Source organism: Schistocerca serialis, chromosome 5 (genome assembly GCF_023864345.2).
Source record: "Schistocerca serialis cubense isolate TAMUIC-IGC-003099 chromosome 5, iqSchSeri2.2, whole genome shotgun sequence".
NCBI classification, from domain to species: Eukaryota; Metazoa; Arthropoda; class Insecta; order Orthoptera; family Acrididae; genus Schistocerca; species Schistocerca serialis.
The window spans coordinates 373,987,499-374,007,876 of record NC_064642.1 but is presented as its reverse complement, the minus strand read 5'-3'; the positions used below and the strand labels follow the sequence as shown (position 1 = coordinate 374,007,876).

Sequence of the window (20,378 nt, the reverse complement as noted above, 5' to 3'; positions counted from 1 at the left end):
AATCGACTTGTTCTCAGAAAGAGTAGTCTCTATAAGAACAGTCCGACGACTTCTGGAGCACAATGGGCTGTCGGAACGGCTGCTGTTGTCGCGGCTTCCCTTGACACGCAGCGGAGACAGACGCGCCGATAATGATGTGCACACCACCAGCCACAGGGGTCCAAATTCAGCGTACACCCTCACGATGGACGTCTATGTCTGTGGAGGCTCCGAGGGGAAAGAATGTTGCTGACTGAATTCGTCAGCGTCCTACCGGTCCAGCACGTGGCGTTTTGGTATGGGTTACCACAGGGTACACAACGCAATCACCTCTGGTTCGCATAGCCGGTAATTTTGACAGTAGGCGTTGCAGTTACAAGGGCTATTTGGAAAGTACATCCGATCGGTGGCGAAATGGAAACCACAGTGAAAATAAAAAAATGATTTGTTTCCAACAGTTTTCTACGTCTTCCACTCCAACGTAGGCGTCTGTTGTAGCACGTACCATCTTTCCAATGCACTTGCCATAGAAGGCAGCCGCCTGTGCTTTCCGCCACTTCTGTACATTGCTCTACAGTTCGTTTTCTGTGCCAAAATGTTGTTTTTCGTTAACCAGTGGTTCATTAGACCAGAGATGAATGTCAGAGGGAGCCAAGTCCGGACTGTATGGTGAATGATCAAACGCTTACCATCGAAAACGTTGCAGGCGCATCCTCATCGCCCCCGCAGTGCGCAGCCAGGAATTGTCATGAAGAAGGAAATATTATATTACATTAACACTTGTCCCATAGATCATGAATACAACATTTCGTAGTGATGTGGAAGGTGTCAGTTTAACACACGTTTTCAATACACAGTTTCTTTTTCTTTTTTTCTACAGTGAATGCTTCGTATATAAAAAATCATCTACTGAGTAGAAGGAGCTGTCATTTAGAATTTTTTAAAATTTGTTTTTAAATGTTGGTTGACTATCTGTCAGACTGTTAATGCTATTTGCTGGATGACCAAAGCTTTCGTGGCAGCATAATTCACTCCTTTCTGTGCCAAAGTCAGAATTAATCCAGAAAAGTGGAGATCATGCTTTCTTCTAGCGTTGTAGCTACGCACTTCGCTATTATTTGTGAGTCGGCCGGAGTGGCCTTGCGGTTCTAGGCGCTACAGTCTGGATCCGAGAGACCGCTGCGGTCGCAGGCTCGAATCCTGCCTCGGACATGGATGTGTGTGATGTCCTTAGGTTAGTTAGGTTTAATTAGTTCTAAGCCCTAGGCGACTGATGACCTCAGAAGTTAAGTCGCATACTGCTCAGAGCCATTTGAACCATTTTTTGTGAACTGGAGCCGCGTGGGATTAGCCTAGCGGTCTTAGGCGCTGCAGTCATGGACTGTGCGACTGGTCCCGGTGGAGGTTCGAGTCCTCCCTCGAGCATGGGTGTGTGTGTTTGTCCTTAGGATAATTTAGGATAAGTAGTGTGTAAGCTTAGAGACTGATGACCTTAGCAGTTAAGTCCCATAAGATTTCACACACATTTGAACATTTTTTTTTTTTTTGGATGAGTTATTAATAACAAATTTCATAACTGAATATATCTACTGCCGAGGTACTGTGGATATACAGACTTCCTTAAATAAATGTCTGCAAGGTGATATTAAGTGGGCTCCATTTTGATTACACGCTTTTGTGCAATGAATAAGTTTTTTCTTAATCATTAATTACACCAAAATATGATTCCATATCAAAGCAGTGAATGAAAATAGGCATAGTAGGCTAATTAACTGATCCGTTTATCGCCAAAATTTGCAATAATCCTAACAGCATAAGCAGTTGAACGTAACCGTTCTAAGAGATATTCGATATGTTTCTTCCAATTCAATTTCTCGTCAATGTACACACCAAGAAATCTGAATATTCTGCCTTAGCAACAGGGATCTGTTCAGAGTCTATATGTATCAATGGTGTTATGCCATTTACTGTTCAGAATTATATATACTGCGTTTTCTCAAAATTTAGTGAGAGTCCTGCATGAGAGGTAAGTTAAGTGGGGTTGCATGAAATCAGGCGCAACCTCGCACTGGGCACCCATACTTGGCAGTAGACTCTATTGTTCTAGGCATCTTTTGTGCTCACCAAATTATCAGACCTGAAAAGAGCGACATGAAGCGGTCGACAGGCATACTAGAGACGCTGCCCAACCCATCTATGCAAAACTTCATCGGATTTTCACTGTCGTTTCCATTTCGCAACCTGTCGGCCCCTACTTACCGTTTAGGCACGTGTTAAGTCTGTGGCTGCACACTATCTTCAAGGTCTACATAGCAATGATTCAAGAGGTTAGAGGTAGATCATGTTCCCGTGCTGTTCTGACCTACCACGATGCTGTGGGTGTTCGGCTGTTGCCCTGCCCAGTACTATCTTCGTAAAACTCACCCATTCGAAACACCTGGTCACCGGTTCCAGAGTGGCACTCACGCTACCATTCGCCCGCTACTACGACTGGTGATGTCTGGTACAGACGTGAAATAACACGACGTGATTTACCCGTGTCATTCATCCAAACCCAGTTCGACTCGATGCCTTGCAGAGTTAGTGGCATTGTTGATACCAGAAGCTGCAGATCTGCGTATTATATTCTGCGCTCTGAACGCCTCCAAACCACATACAAATTTAATCAAGTACTTTTCGCACCAGCACGTGACGTCAGAAAGGAAGACTTCGCACCCATATTTTTGTGTTGGAGGCTGTGTGATTTCGTGAGTGCTGTCGTTTGCGATTAGATACTTTAGTGCAGTAAGTGATTTGCAAATGAATGTATTTTAAATGTGTGCACGTATTGCTACTTTGTGCTACTGCTGGCTGCAAATCTCACAGTCGCAGCCCTGATGGAACTGAAATAGTGCTTCATGTCTTCCCTCGGGATGCACGTTTGCAGAAAATTTGGCTGTCGAAATGCTGTTGAAAATACGGTGTAAATGTTCAAAATGCTATAACATGCTATCGTAATTTCGAAGAAATTCGCGTTCGAGACTGGTAAATTTACGGCGGAAACGAGTGCGTAACAGCGACACATTTTCACCGTGTAATTGCCTCGTATTACCGATAGCGCATCACGTGCAACAGAACGTGAGATCCATAGAAGCAAGCAGACTATAGAAAAACTTTTATACGGTATAAGAGTGTTTGCAAATGTGTTTCTGGAAATGAAGTTGTTTGTAACGATTCAGATGAAGGCAGTATGCAGAATACCGTAGCGACCTTACGGAGGAGCAATGCACATCTCAAAAACATGTGCATGAAACTGCAAGCTCGTAATAAAGATCTTCGGAGTCAATTGTCATTAACGAAACGATGTCTAGACGACGAAGAAATTAAAAAAATACACTTGTGTCTCTTAAAATTACTCGAATACTGTGCAAAATGTTTTCACCCAATCAAATCACAAATTTGTTGCAGTGGTCGAAACGAGTTCGGTGGATCAAAGACATCTGCAAGTCGATTACTTTGCGCGCCGTTTTGCATAAAAGTTACAGTATTTTAAGGGGAAAACACGGACATCCTCTACTGCAGTGTCAACTTTGCAGTTGCAACACAGATATTTTGAAGTATGTTCCAGGTAGAGTAGCTAATTTCAATCCTTTCTACAAATAATGCACCTGTATGATTGCTCGAGAGGAAACGACAGTGTCTACCTATTAGTTGAAGTTCTTTTACACTTGTGATGAATACAAAATGAAAATGAGCGTTATATACATCTTGTGTTATATTCGCTGATATGCTCATTTCGAATAATTTTTGACAAAAAAGCGCGAAAACAACTGCGCTATTTTATACTTGAACTTTTTTAAAGGATGGAGAAGTTTCGGAAGTAATGTTCTATTAGTAACATTCTGACAATAGCAGAATACCAGTTTACAGACGCTGTTCCCTATTTACGCCACAACGTCAGCCAATAACAGCACAGAACGCTTGTTGCTCAACCTTATTTTTCTCCGGACCTTTCTTCGTACTGTACTGTATACGCACAATAAGAAAAATTTCTTTATTTACTATTCGTACTGGTGATGCGGTTTCAATGACAAATGGTGAACCTAATCCATTTCTTACTTACAGTTTGTAGGTTGTTGCTTCGAGTGTATATTTGCTGTCTAAGCGTGCACCCAGCTGGCGGAAGGTTTTGCTGGTTTACGCCTGAGTATCCCAAAAATAAAAAAGATACTGCTTTCTGCAACCTATCTGTTTTATTATTCGCCAGGATAGTTACTAAATAAACAACTCTAGAAATAATTTCAAGGCACTACGTAGTCTAGATATTTCCACCAGCCGCTTACAATTTTCAAAATCTGACCTACACTGGCTTCACTCATTCCATTATGGTGGGAGAAGGTACTTTCTGTGCACCATAAGAATCCTCCTTCCTCATTCGATCCAACTATGGATTAAGGATAGAATTGTTGGCTAGATGCTTAAATTTTGTGTAATCCTTTTTACCGTCATGGTGCCTAAGGGAGTGTTGTATAGAGGGCTGAAGATCCTGCTCAGACTTTGCCCCAAAAACAGATTCTTAGAGCTTTCTCACCAGATGCTCTCGAAAAATCTGACTTAGCTCTTTAAAATTTCTTAGCACTTATGTTATGCTCTCCTTCGGGTGAAACAGGACCATTCGTGCTGTCATTCTTTGCTTGCATTCGACATTCTCTATTGATTTAGCCTGATACAGATCTCATAGACTTAAGCAATATTCTATTATAGGCAGTACTAGTGTTTTAGAAACGCTCTCTTTTTTTAAGCAGAAAGCAATTCACTGATGACTTAATTTCATATGGAATTTGTGTAGCAGTTATATTTTTTTACTCCTAGGCATTGTTCATTTTGCGTATTAGGATGACAAGGATAACATGAATGAAGTCAAAGGTAATCGTATTTTTTACTCTTTTAAAATATCAAATATATCTTACAGTGAGGGCCCAGACACTGCGGGCAGTCGATTTCGATGAGTTTCGGCATTCTGGGCGGGGGCTACTCGAAAGTAGGCTATTTCATGTGGAGGGGTTTAGTTTGTTTCTGTTGTAGGAAAAAAAATCTACATCAAATACCATTAATTATACAGGATCCGTTTCGGAAGCGGTTGAGTCGTTAGAACACACTAAAATAAGAAAATTCCTTGAATATAATAGCTACCGAGAAACAAAATTAATTGTTTCCGTTCGTTGCGGGTACACATGAGGAGGAAATCCCTTTAGCCGCGTCCACACCAGGCGCGCCGCAACGGGCAGCTCCGCACCGTGCACAAACTCGCGCCACTGTGCAGAATGGAGCAGAGAATTGTCACGTGCGCAGCGATGTTCCAGTGTGCGTGCCCGTCAATAACAATGCGAAACGAGAAATGTCGTCCAGAAACAACCGCGCTCGAGCGAACCATTTCCTTTGATGTACAGCAACTTGTTCGTTCTTGTGCACAGCGGCGCGGTTTCATATCCACGCCGGCCACGAGGCGCTGCGCCGAGTCTCTATTCGCGGTTTTTCTCGGCGCGGACGGTGTGGACGCGGTTTCACAAAGTGAGACTGAGTCAAATGGAATAAGGCCAGCGTTCGTATCATAGACAGCTTCTCTGAACGCGGATTGCAATCCCACCTTTTGCAAAACTTTTTAATCTCTTGTACGAGAACGAAAATTTCACGACATTTGTATATTTTTATTTTAAATAAATCAAATTTGAGTATGAACAAGAGTAAAAATGATCAGTGTTCGTGGTTACGAACATTGCCGACACGTGTTTGATCCTCAGTGCAGACAAAATGTATTACTAGTTTTTAGGGAATACGAAAATGGAAAAGTGGCTGAAATAGTTAGCAATTGCTCTGTCTCTGCCTCTCTCTAGGTCTCTCTGTGTCCGTCTCTCCCTTTCTCTAAGGCTCACCTGTTTTCTTTCTGCCACCTTGTGTCGAGCGATACGCATAATATAAGCAGAGAAACCTCTGGTCGTCATCTTTTCCCTCTTGTTCACAATAAAACTGATTTTATTTAAGATCAAAACAATTAAATTTCGCGACTTTTACGCCCTATAGAGTAAAGCAATAGTAGAAGAAGTACGATATCAATCCAAGAACACGTGAGTTCACTACGATCAGAACGCAGACCTTATACCACTTGGCTGTAGCTTCAAGCAGCAAGGACTTTCTATTTTAATAGCAAGTATGTATGCAACTGATTAAAATCACTAAATCTTTTACTTCCAGAAAACTATCAGGTTGAATGTGAAGTTTCCTTGTTGTCGAGGGCTCTAACGATTCCACCTGGTACGGAATGGATCCTGCGTCATGACCTTTGACCTTATATTTTTCACAGGAATCATTTTCGAATAGCCTACGACTAGAACGATGAAACTCATAGAAACCGGTTAAATCTCTCCTTCTTAATATCTCTCTTCTTCTAAGAGTCGTTTAATGCTCTTAGTTGCTTAGTCATCACTTTGGTCCCTCTGCCCGTATGCTGGCTCCTAATGGGCGAGGAGTAAATCCCTCGACCGCTTAGAGATTTCGCGTGTGTGAAGAGTCCACTTAAATTATTGAACACTTTTTCAACTTTTTAAAGTAGTCATCATAAATTCTGGCTTTGGGCAGTTTAATGGCAATGAAAATTCGCGTGAAGTCAGTGAACGTTTATAAAGAGCCTGAAATAAAATTTCAGATTCTTAAAACATAGGTTTCTAAATTCCAAAGTTTGAGTGATGCAACGCGAGGTTTAAAAAAACGCAGCCTCAAGTGAAACGAGAAAAGTGTGGACACAACGGCGTTAAATGATTTACGATTAAAGTGGGGTTGCGAAATAGCTGGCACCATTAGTATACCAGAAGAAAAAGCACGGTACATTTTACATGAAATATTCACTGTGGGAAAGCTTTGAAGAAGATGAGTGTCGTACTTTTGGAATGCTGAAAAAAAATCCAGTGCCAAAACAAATTTGTCAGCGATGTTAGCGAGGTTTGAATGAGAGTCCAGCTGGTTTTGCGCGTTAATTTGTTCCTGAGGATAAGACCTATAAAACAGCAAACATACGAGTAGGTGTCGGGAGAAGCCAGAGCCATGTAAAAAATCGTCGAAGTTGATTTGATCTACCGGAAAAGTTATTGCTAGAGTGTCCTATAAGCTGTAGCGCAACGCGGTGTTCGGCAGTCGAACACGTGAGTGGAGTGTACCGCCTTGCTTGGCCTTATGTCACCAACCTACCAAGTCGACTTGCATCAGCCTACTGGCCACGATCGGAGCCTGGGCTGGCGAAGTGCGAAAAAGTTATCCAAGAGTTGCGAAAGCAAATGTCAGAGCTTAAAACTGACGAACTAATCAAATCACAAAGTTTTAGCTTCAGCAGACGACCTGGAGATTCGATGTACCATACAAACAGCATAAAAACAAACAGAAAATCTTATAGAAATAGCAGAAAGAGTAGATTCCTAAGCGCCATATGAAAAAAAGAAAGTACATATATAGAAAAAACCTGGCACCAAATATTTGAAAAATATATTGAAAATTCGAGAAATTTTCTCAGTTCAAATTTTTAGGAGAAACCATTAGGGAGATTAGTTACGAATTTTTTTGCTACAAAAAGGAAGTAGTCTTCAGACTTACGAAACACAAAATGTATCTCAAAATTCACAAAAAGGAGTCACTACAACACAGTCATCACACCAGAATGACTTCATAAAATACTCTTTTTAAACAGGAAGAATGATATTGAAGAAATCCGAAAGAGAGAACCGAAAGTAATCAGGAAAATTTTAGATCTAGATAGCACTCAATGAAGGACTTACAGAATTCGTGAAAATAAAGAAACTGAAGAGTATGCAAACTGTTGTGGGTTGGCAGGAGAGCCAACACCGTATTATTAGAGGAAGCCGAAAGGCACGCGTTTTAGCTCACGCAGGTTGGAGTGAGGTCTGGAACAGGACAAGGAAAATAGACTTTAGGAAAACGGACGTAGCTGGTGGAATACTTAACTTTAATCCATTAATGATGAGTGTCGCTCTTGACAGTACATGACTCAGTATCAATAGTAACTGGTAATGGCGCCTTGCTAGGTCGTAGCAAATGACGTAGCTGAAGGCTACGCTAACTATCGTCTCCTCAATTGAGAGCGTATTTTGTCAGTGAACCATCGCTAGCAAAGTCGGTTGTACAACTGGGGTGAGTGATAGGAAGTCTCTCTAGACCTGCCGTGTGGCGGCGCTCGGTCTGCAATCACTGATAGTGGCGACACGCGGGTCTGACGTATACTAACGGACCGCGGCCGATTTAAAGGTTACCACCTAGCAAGTGTGGTGTCTGGCGGTGACACCACACAAACATTTATTCGGACGTGAAAAAAAGCAAGCTACAATTTTATGGGCATATTACACTTGGCGCCCGTTGCTTCGCTCGCGGAGACTGTACGGCATGCAGAGATTTTTTTTTTTTGCTTTCATTTAATCCAGTTTTTATATTGTTTACAAAGTGCGACAGCTTCTAAACTTTTCAAGCTAATTAAAACTATATAAGCTTGGTCTTTTGAGAATTTATTTCTGAACAATAAGCGATTCTGGTAGTTGGAGTCGAAAGTTTTTGTTAATCGTGTCTTTTGCGTTCATGTGGAGATATTTCGATAGCCACTTCATCGCCTAACAAATATTTCTTTATATCTGACCGATAAGTGAAATAACTATTTTCATAACTTTAGCATAAAAAATTTGTAATGTAACCAAATATTTTCGTAAAAATTTTCATCCCTTATTGCACTCATTTGGGGGTTGAGTTTCCAGAAACACTAAAGCACTTTTTTTTTATTTCTAACGGAGAAGTCAAATGCCAATTGTCACAGATGTAGTCTTAAAAATCTTTCAGTAGTTCTTTAGTAATTACTTATTTTCAAAAAAACTTTCACCCACTATTTTACCTCCTTAGTGATTGATTTGCCAAAAATGTTGGAAAACTTGTGTTTTATTTCCTGTCTGAGAAACCAAATGACCGTTTTCGCAGTTCTGTAGTTCTAGCTTCAAACTTTTTTGTCAAAAGAAACTCAAAACCATGTTCTGAAATAGTGCTTTGTTTCTCCACTAGACAGTGCCACACGTTCCTCCAAAAAATCGTAACAACACACGCACAAATGTCATACTAAAACATGTAAATCCACTTGATGATGGAGGTTTAAACCTTTGAAACGGTGACTGGTTAAAGTAAACTTGATGTTTCATTTAGTAAAAACGGAGTGGGATCCCACATAAACAAACTAATTGGAAATGTAATTATTACCTAATATCAATTCCTCGCTAAGAGTTTCTTACAGCCTCAAGATAACGAATTGACGACCTACGTACTGCTTTCTGCGCAGGGGACAACAATTGAAGAAGACTGCAGGTTGGTGAACATTAATTTGAATGAAACTTCCTGGTAGATTAAAACTGTGTGCCGGACCGAGACTCGAACTCGGGACCTTTGCCTTTCGCGGGCGAGTGCTCTACCATCTGAGCTACCCAAGCACGACTCACGCCCCCTCTTCAGAGCCTTGGTTCCGCCAGAACCTAGTCTCCTACCTTCCAAACTTCTCATTCCCGAAACATCCCCCAGGCTGTGGCTAAGCCATGTCTCCGCAATAAGGATCTTCCAGGAGTGCTAATTCTGCAAGGTTGGCAGGAGAGCTTCTTTAAAGTTTGGAAGGTAGGAGACGAGGTACTGGCAGAAGTAAAGCTGTGAGGAGGGGGCGTGAGTCGTGCTTGGGTAGCTCATATGATAGAGCACTTGCCCGCGAAAGGCAAACTTCCCAAGTTCGAGTCTAGGTCCGGCACACAGTTTTAATCTGCCAGGAAGTTTCATATCAGCGCACACTCCGCTGTAGATTGAAAATCTCATTCTCGATTAATTAGAATTGTAGAAGACTGCAAGTTGGTGAACATTAATTAGAAGGGCAGTGGAAGCAAATAGGCACCTCGTGTGTACTGCGATCTTCTACATCTACATCTACATCCATACTCCGCAAGCCACCTGACGGTGTGTGGAGGAGGGTACCTTGAGTACCTCTATCGGTTCTCCCTTCTATTCCATTCTCGTATTGTTCGTGGAAAGAAGGATTGTCGGTATGCCTCTGTGTGGGCTCTAATCTCTCTGATTTTATCCTCATGGTCTCTTCGCGAAATATACGTAGGAGGGAACAATATACTGCTTGACTCTTCGGTGAAGGTATGTTCTCGAAACTTTGACAAAAGCCCGTACCGAGCTACTGAGCGTCTCTCCTGCAGAGTCTTCCACTGGCGTTTATCCATCATCTCCGTAACGCTTTCGCGATTACTAAATGATCCTGTAACGAAGCGCGCTGCTCTCCGTTGGATCTTCTCTATATCTTCTATCAACCCTATCTGGTACGGATCCCACACTGCTGAGCAGTATTCAAGCAGTGGGCGAACAAGCGTACTGTAACCTACTTCCTTTGTTTTCGGATTGCATTTCCTTAGGATTCTTCCAATGAATCTCAGTCTGGCATCTGCTTTACCGACGATCAACATTATATGATCATTCCATTTTAAATCACTCCTAATGCGTACTCCCAGATAATTTATGGTATTAACTGCTTCCAGTTGCTGACCTGCTATTTTGTAGCTAAATGATAAAGGATCTATCTTTCTGTGTATTCGCAGCACATTACACTTGTCTACATTGAGATTCAATTGCCATTCCCTGCACCATGCGTCAATTCGCTGCAGATAGTACAAATGAGATCAGTGAAACGTCATCTGTGGTAACACAGAGGGGATATGAAGGAGAGAAATTTTTAAGGGAAGGGTTTTATCATACGCACGTATATACCCCCGACCCACCCCCCCACCCCCCACCCCGACCCTCTTTAACACTCTTTTTCAACTTGTGGTAAATTTCATATTACACTGGAGTGTCCGGGTACTTTCGATCGGACAGAGTACAATCCAGAATGGTTACAAGAAGCCAGTGACGGGCAGTGCGGGTGTGGTGCTGGGATTACCTGGGCGTAGAGCTCCGGCGGGGCCTCCCTCTTGAGGACTGGCCGCACGGAGGGGACGCGCAGCTCGTAGATGGTGTCGTTGTGCTGCACCAGGCAGGAGGTGGGCGCCGGCTGGATGAAGCCCAGCGGCAGCGTGAACACGATCCACGCCGACAGCGACGCCAGCAGCAGCATCTTGCCCTTCTGCCACCTGCGCACGCCACAAGACACCGCGTCACACACGCGCCGACCGTCTGCACGGCAGTGCTGCCGACAACCGTGCCTCGCACTGCTCGCTATCTACATCTACATCTACGTGATTACTCTGCTATTCACAATAAAGCGCCAGGCAGAGGGTTCAATGAACCACCTTCATGCTGTCTCTCTACCGTTCCACTCTCGAACGGCATGCGGGAAAAACGAGCACTTAAATTTTTCTGTACGAGCCCTGATTTCTCTTATTTTATCGTAATGATCATTTCTCCCTACGTAGGTGGGTGCCAACAGAATATTTTAGCAATCGGAGGAGAAAACTGGTGATTGAAATTTCATGAGAAGATCCCGTCGCAACGAAAAATGCCTTTGTTTTAACGATTGCCACTCCAATTCACGTATCATGTCTGTGGCACTATCTCCCCTATTTCGCGATAGTACAAAACGAGCCGCTCTTCTTTGAACTTTTTCAGTGTCATCCGTCAGTCCCACCTGATGCGGATCCCATACTGCACAGCAAATACTCCAGAATAGGGCGGACAAGCGTGGTGTAATCAGTCTCTTTGGTAGATCTGTTGCACCCTCTAAGTGTTCTGCCAATGAGTCGCAGTCTTTGGTTCGCTCTACCCACAATATTATCTATGTGATCATTCAAGTGTAGGTTATCTGTAATTGTAATCCCTAAGTATTTTGTTGAATTTACAGCCTTAAGATTTGTGTGACTTATCGCGTAATAGAAATTTAGAGGGTTTCTTTTAGTACTCATGTGAATAACTTCACACTTTTCTTTATTCATGGTCAATTGTCACTTTCCGCACCATGCAGATATCTTATCTAAATCATTTTGCAAGTCGTTATGATCATCTGATGACTTTACAAAACGGTAAATAACAGCATCATCTGCAAACAATCTAAGACGGCTACTCAGATTGTCTCCTATGTCGTTAATATAAATCAGGAACAATAGACGGCCTATAACACTTCCTTGGGGAACGCGGCATAGTACTTCCGTTTTACCCCATGACTTTCCATCTATTACTACGAACTGTGACCTTTCTGACACGAAATCACGAATCCAGTCGCACAACTGAGACGATATTCCATAGGCACGCAGTTTGGTTAGAAGACCCTTGTGAGGAACGGTGTCGAAAGCCTTCTGGAAATCTAAAAATATGGAATCAATTTGACATCCCCTGTCGATAGCACTTATTACTTCATGAGTATAAACTGCTAGTTGTGTTTCATAAGAACGATATTTTCTGGTTCCGTGCTGACTAGAAGTCAATAATTCGTTTCCTTCGAGGTACTTCAAAATGTTCGAATACAGTATAAGTTCTAAAACACTACTGCAAATCGACGTTAGTGATATAGGCCTGTAATTGAGCCTGCAATTACTCCTACTTCCCTTTTTAGGTATTGGTGTGACTTGAGCAATTTTCCAGTCTTTAGGTACGGATCTTTCTGTGAGCGAGTGGTTGTATATAATTGCTAAATATGGACCTATTTTATCAGCATACTCTGACAGGAATTTGGCTGGTATACAATCTGGACTGGAGGCCTTGCCTTTATTAAGTGATTTAACCTGCTTTGTTACACCAAGGATATCTACGTCTATGTTTCTCATCTTGGCAGTTGTTCTTGATTGGAATTCAGGAATATTTACTTCGTCTTCTTTGGTGAAGGAGCGACAGTTATGACCATACGGCACTATCTCCAGCTGGATAGGCATTGGGAATGGATTCAATAACACTGGGCTTGTATTCAGCAGGACAGAAGTTAAAATGTCCATTTATTTATTTTCATTCGGGGTCATCTTACAGAAGTTGGACAAAAACACCGCTAGAAATCCTTACAAATGCTAGTCAGGCCTATAGATAGTGCTGTTGGATTCGATCACGAACGCTACCTGTGCAATGTCCTCAATACATTACAAGCGGCAGTGGTGTTCAGAACAGTGTGTCGGAGCCAACTGAATTCGGACAGGAACAAATGGCTGGTAGCCCGTGTCATGGGCGCTTCTGTAAAGAAGGTAGTCGAAGTGTTTGGTGTTTCAAGAGGCACCATATTGTCGATTTATACCGCATTCAGGGAAAGGTGAGAAACATTATCCGCTAAATCAGAACGCGAAACGAAAGTGTGTATTGAAGTGACCGTGTCGAACGGTCATTGAAGACGGTTGTCACGTGAAGTAAGTGGACGGCAGCTGCAAAAGTGACTGCAAAACTGAATACCGCACTCGCGATCCCTGCCGGCACCAAAATGACGTGGAACTAGCTCCAGAAGTAGAGAACTGCAGGGCGAGCTGGGATTCTAAAACCAGTCATCAAAATTGCAAGCGTCCATAACAGGAAAAAGTGGTGTCGAGGCCACAAAACCGAGGCTATGGAGCAATGGAAGAAAATCATTTGGTCAGATGTGATTTGTTTTACACTTTCTGCAACTTCTGGACGAGTTTTCATCCCAAGAGTGAACCATGACAGCGGTTCCTTGATGTTTTGGGCAACATGTCGTGGTAATACATGGGCCCCATGCCTTTTCTGCAAGGTCGCGTTACTCTCAGCGATTATATGATCATTTTGATTGGTCAGATTCATCCCATGGTAGAATGTTTGTTCCCAAATGGCGATACTGTGTTCCAAGGCGACAGCGCCCCTTTCCACACAGCTCACGTCGTCCAGGATAATTTAAAAGCGCGATGATGAATTGTGGATCTCCCCTCTCCACCACACTCACCGGATCTCAACGTTATTGAGCCTTTGTGGTCTATTTTGGAGAGATAGGGCCGTGATCGCTGTCCACCTCCATCAGCGTAATCTGAACTTCCGCTATTCTGCATAAAATTCCCCTGGAAACCATGAAGGACCTGTGCTCATCCATCCCGAGATGACTGAAAGCTGTTGTGAATTCCAAAGGGTGTTCTACAGCGTACTAGGCATGATAATGTGTTGTGTTTATGGTGTTTCCATACTTTTGCCCAGCCCAAGCACAATGATATTGCATTTGCCATTATATACAATCAATATAAATAGCTCAAAAATATGCAAACACAGAATATATCAATATGCTTTTATAAGGACAGGACAGGTGATCGTCCAGGGCCTTGATGAAGGGACCATCCCAGCATTTGCCTCATAGGAAAAAAGGAAAACCTAAATCAAGAATGCTGGATAGAGCAAGCTCCATCCTCCTGAAAATGTGGTCAGCGTCTTAATAGCTGCACTGCCTCATTCGGTAGGTCCCTATTGTAAAGTGTTCTTTAATATAAACACAGTTTTACTCCACACATCAAGAGCTGAAGCTAATGATTCCAGAACTTGGTCAACAGTGTCAAACGCCATTAAGATTTAGCCATTATGGTTTAGTGTTCTGTGATTTCCCTAAAACTCTGAACAAGGATTATTCCTTTGAAAGGGAACCGCTGATTTCCTTCCCCATTATTCTTCAGTATGAAACTATCCTCCGTCCCTGATGTCCTCGACGTCCTTCATTCCTTCTTTCTCGGTATCTCTCACTTCCGTAGTCAAGGAAGTTTCGTGACATTCGCCTGAAGTAATTTAGAGAAACGTTTAGAAACCTGAATCTTGAAAGTTTAAGGGGGTTTGAATCCATCTTCTCCTACAGTCCTCTCTCTCTCTCTCTCTCTCTCTCTCTCTCTCTCTCTCTCTCTCTCTTAAACACTGCGTCATCATCCTCTTTACGTGTAAGTATTAATAAGTATGAAAGAAAATGTTCGTTTTTAAAGGGATATTTGATCGGCGTGGGCTCGTTTCGGGAGTAAATAACTAATTAAATGTAATGTTAGAAAAAGCTGCAAATGAAAATTTTCCTGAAATGGTTTTCGCCGTTGAATTAAACAAGTTTACTGTTTCCAGTCACTATTTATTTCCATGTTTCGGAGGTTAAACCTTCATCATCAAGTGGATTTATGTGGATTTATAAGGGTTGTATGTGTTGCGTTGCCTAGGAGTGGGGAAAAAAAACACTATTTCAATGAGTGGCTGATAGTTTAGTGGAGGTCGTTGACTGAAAGGTTGACGGAAAATGCAAATGTTTTTCCTCTTGTGTTACATCACATACATCATTACATTTTGTAAACGCTGAAAGGATAAAACATGACGTCTGCAAAGAACGTTTAACGAAGCAAAACAAAATGTTGGAGCAAGTCTCAAAGCACTGTGGAGATCTTTCGTTGCACATATGAACAGAAATGTAAGCCTAAATAAGACCTGTGGTCATAGATTCTCTTGTGTCAAGTTTATAACGTAATACTTTGTACACACTTAAGTAATCAGAATGAAATGTTAGAAACATTAAGTATAGTAATTATGTCACTGGAAATTCATTTCATTCGACATCAACAACAGTCACGGTAAAGCCGAAACCAAAAATGTTCGTATTTAAAGGTTTCTAGGCAGTCCGCAGTCATTAAACTTGAAAAAATCAGTATATGAAGTTCAGAGCACCCAAGAGGCTTCCATCTGGCTTATGCATAGAATCTGGTGATATGCGGATTGAAAATGTTGATAATGTTAAATTCCTGGAACTAAAACTTGATAATTTAGTTGAGAGGAGAATGAATCAGAACTGCTCAAAGGCCTAAACAAGTCATTGTTTGCTTTTCAAATATTGTTTCACACAAGTCGGACGCATCGCCCCATGTATTTCTCGACTTATTCGTACACTGTGACTGTGTTAGGCGATTCGTTAGATAACCTTTCACCATGCTTCAAAGGCAGCAATTCCGCTCCGAGTGCTAATCTCTGTGAACTTCGTCGGGTAAGCTTGTGGCGCGGCAGATTCTGTAACCCATACTGAGGAGGTGTTGCTGAATGGTATCGCTTTTCACCATTTGTTGTTGTGATCCAACCGCCTTGCCTCGTTGAATACAACGGTTCTCTTCAAATCAGCGAACCTAAACAACGTCGGGCGTGGCCAGTAGTTGGATGGGTAATCGCCTGCGTACGCCACGTGCTGTTGAATGCTTTCCTTTTGCCTTAATGACGAAAGGGTGAAGGGGTGGTGGTGTAAGGTTCCTGATCAACAGACACTGCGTAATTGTCCTATATTAAGTTTCAAATCTCTTCGTAGTGTATCATGAAGTGAGGGCACGTGACATGGTTGCTGGTGATCAGTCGTTCGGGTGGGATCGTTAAGCTCGGCGGCCACCTGGATTGGGAGTTTTGTTAAATTCTGTATCTATTCATCAAAAAATAAATGCTGAATACTGCAATATTATTTACTATGTTAAATATTGTGGGCTAGCATGAGACTCTGAAATAACCCAGTACCACGACAACAAAAGTACGGACATCGGCTATTCCGAAGTACGCACGAAATAATATTTTATACACAGCGCGCGGATCACCGCCTTCTAACAGATAGTTCGCTTGAGCGCTGCTATTATGGACAGAAAATATGCGTGTTTTTATGCAAACTGTACTGATTAATTTGGTTCTCAGGGGCTACTGGTCATTTATGTACCAACTTTCACAAAGAAAAATATTTTGTATGCTTATCAAACGGAATATTTTTCTGTATTTACTATTCGTTATCTGCAAGGCAAAAACAGAGGAGAATCTCATCTGTCGTTAAGCGGACAATCTTAAACATACAGAACTCATTCAGTACGAAAACATTAATGAATGGAATCTGTCTTTACTTTACTAGCTTTGGAACTATTAAAAGATCAAAATAGTGAAGTCTCCCATATTTACATTTAATATTACAGACTGGGTACAGAATGGGTAGCTTTGAGGGATGAAGTAGTGAAGGCAGCAGAGGATCAAGTAGGTAAAAAGACGAGGGCTAGTAGAAATCCTTGGGTAACAGAAGAAATATTGAATTTAATTGATGAAAGGAGAAAATATAAAAATGCAGTAAGTGAAACAGGCAAAAATGAATACAAACGTCTCAAAAATGAGATCGACAGGAAGTGCAAAATGGCTAAGCAGGGATGGCTAGAGGACAAATGTAAGGATGTAGAGGCCTATCTCACTAGGGGTAAGATAGATACTGCCTACAGGAATATTAAAGAGACCTTTGGAGATAAGAGAACGACTTGTATGAATATCAAGAGCTCAGATGGAAACCCAGTTCTAAGCAAAGAAGGGAAAGCAGAAAGGTGGAAGGAGTATATAGAGGGTCTATACAAGGGCGATGTACTTGAGGACAATATTATGGAAATGGAAGAGGATGTAGATGAAGATGAAATGGGAGATATGATTCTGCGTGAAGAGTTTGACAGAGCACTGAAAGACCTGAGTCGAAACAAGGCCCCCGGAGTAGACAATATTCCATTGGAACTACTGACGGCCGTGGGAGAGCCAGTCCTGACAAAACTCTACCATCTGGTGAGCAAGATGTATGAAACAGGCGAAATACCCACAGACTTCAAGAAGAATATAATAATTCCAATCCCAAAGAAAGCAGGTGTTGACAGATGTGAAAATTACCGAACTATCAGCTTAATAAGTCACAGCTGCAAAATACTAACACGAATTCTTTACAGACGAATGGAAGAACTAGTAGAAGCCAACCTCGGGGAAGATCAGTTTGGATTCCGTAGAAACACTAGAACACGTGAGGCAATACTGACCTTACGACTTATCTTAGAAGAAAGATTAAGGAAAGGCAAACCTACGTTTCTAGCATTTGTAGACTTAGAGAAAGCTTTTGACAATGTTGACTGGAATACTCTCTTTCAAATTCTAAAGGTGGCAGGGTTAAAATACAGGGAGCGAAAGGCTATTTACAATTTGTACAGAAACCAGATGGCAGTTATAAGAGTCGAGGGACGTGAAAGGGAAGCAGTGGTTGGGAAGGGAGTAAGACAGGGTTGTAGCCTCTCCCCGATGTTGTTCAATTTGTATATTGAGCAAGCAGTAAAGGAAACAAAAGAAAAATTCGGAGTAGGTATTAAAATTCATGGAGAAGAAATAAAAACTTTGAGGTTCGCCGATGACATTTTAATTCTGTCAGAGACAGCAAAGGACTTGGAAGAGCAGTTGAATGGAATGGACAGTGTCTTGAAAGGAGGATATAAGATGAACATCAACAAAAGCAAAACAAGGATAATGGAATGTAGTCTAATTAAGTCGGGTGATGCTGAGGAAATTAGATTAGGAAATGAGACACTTAAAGTAGTAAAGGAGTTTTGCTATTTGGGGAGCAAAATAACTGATGATGGTCGAAGTAGAGAGGATATAAAATGTAGGTTGGCAATGGCAAGGAAAGCGTTTCTGAAGAAGAGAAATTTGTTAACATCGAGTATAGATTTAAGTGTCAGGAAGTCATTTCTGAAAGTATTCGTATGGAGTGTAGCCATGTATGGAAGTGAAACATGGACGATAAATAGTTTGGACAAGAAGAGAATAGAAGCTTTCGAAATGTGGTGCTACAGAAAAATGCTGAAGATTAGATGGGTAGATCACATAACTAATGAGGAAGTATTGAATAGGATTGGGGAGAAGAGAAGTTTGTGGCACAACTTGACCAGAAGAAGGGATCGGTTGGTAGGATATGTTCTGAGGCATCAAGGGATCACCAATTTAGTATTGGAGGGGAGCGTGGAGGGTAAAAATCGTAGAGGGAGACCAAGAGATGAATACACTAAGCAGATTCAGAAGGATGTAGGTTGCAGTAGGTACTGGGAGATGAAGAAGCTTGCACAGGATAGAGTAGCATGGAGAGCTGCATCAAACCAGTCTCAGGACTGAAGACCACAACAACAACAACATTACAGACTGAATTTCTAACTAAAAAAAATATCGTCAGCGTAATGACCGACCAAATGCTGCTAGGGAAAGAGAGCTCCCCGCAACACGAAGTTATTAAATATCAGACTGTGATTAAATATCAGACTGTGATACAATGGCAGCCTTCCGCTAAACGAAACAAGCTAGGGAAAAAAAATCTAACCCAAAAAAACATTATCTCTGTTCTTCTTCATCTACATTACACAGATACTATAAACAAAAGGCTATTTGTTAAACGCATCGCTGTTTGCGAGCTTTACAGATAATAAACTACACTTTTTAATATTTGATATTCATCGCGCACACGGACGCAGTCTTTCAATAATTTATAACTCACACATTACTACTGTTTAACATACAAAAAACCCTTTTAATTTTTCTCGAAATGTCAATTTATGTCACGTTCCGTCATAGCCGGCACCGGGTTTCACCCTCCACCTTCTCTAATCGTAAACCAATACAAGCATGACACTGCATTGCATACACCCGTTACAGTTGCGTGTACTTATCAGATACATTTTATCACACCACTCTCACACTTCGCTGAAGAACTGCGTCAGGCTGGAGATCTGAGAAAGAGTTCATCACCCCATCCAGGCCATTACCTGCTAAGCACAAGTTTAGTGGAAAAGTGCGAGTCTAGGAATTCTCGCCGTCCGCTGTGACCGAGTGGTTCTAGGCGCTTCAGTCCGGAACCGCGAGCTGCTACCGTCGCAGGTTCGATTCCTGCCTCGGGCATGGATGTGTGTGATGTCCTTAGGTTAGTTTGGCTGAAGTAGTTCTAAGTCTAGGGGACTCATGACCACAGATGTTAAGTCCCATAGGAGCCATTTGAACCAGGAATTCTCCTGAAACGACTTACCGAAACCACAGAGAGCGGAAAACAGGGTGGCCAGATGGGATTTCAGCCTCATTCGTACCGAACATACGAGTCTGGAGCAATGCAGCACTTCCATCCATTTTGAAGATTTGCGTCTCCTGACTAAATTACTGGAGATAACAGCTTTGTTGGAGGGGGAGTTACCGGCCGTGACCTAGGCGAACCGACGAGTTACGTGACTGGATCGTCATGAAATATTGTTCTGACCGTCAGCGGATGGCCAAGTGCCATGTCAGCGGGTCTGATAGTGGTCATGTCTTGGGAATCATCTCAGAAATCGCGCAGTACCTGGGCTTTCCACATAGCACTGCTTCAAGGACTTATCGTGAATACCTCGATTCCAGGAAAAACACCACCGCCAGGGTCAACTGAATTGGCTAAGAGCGTGTTGGTCACAGGAGTCACCGACTTCGTGAATTTTAACAGGGGACACATATGATAAAATGCAATAAAAGACTCGCCCAACTGCTTCCAGGCAACAAAAACTAAAATATAAAGACGTATGGTAATAAGGGGATGAATACTCCTAAATAGCTGCAATAAGGTAATATGTTTTTTTTTAATATTTTACACAGCA

At 42.1% G+C, this 20,378-nt stretch overlaps 1 protein-coding gene across 1 annotated transcript in view; it reads right to left on the bottom strand.

Annotated features, from left to right (window-relative positions):
• LOC126481947 (major facilitator superfamily domain-containing protein 6) overlaps positions 1 to 20,378 on the bottom strand; it is a 350,452-nt gene that overhangs the window by 161,901 nt on the left and 168,173 nt on the right. The window contains exon 2 of the mRNA XM_050105905.1: positions 10,976 to 11,165. Within this exon, the coding sequence (XP_049961862.1) occupies positions 10,976 to 11,165 (190 nt within the window). The remainder of the gene's footprint in view (positions 1 to 10,975; positions 11,166 to 20,378) is intronic.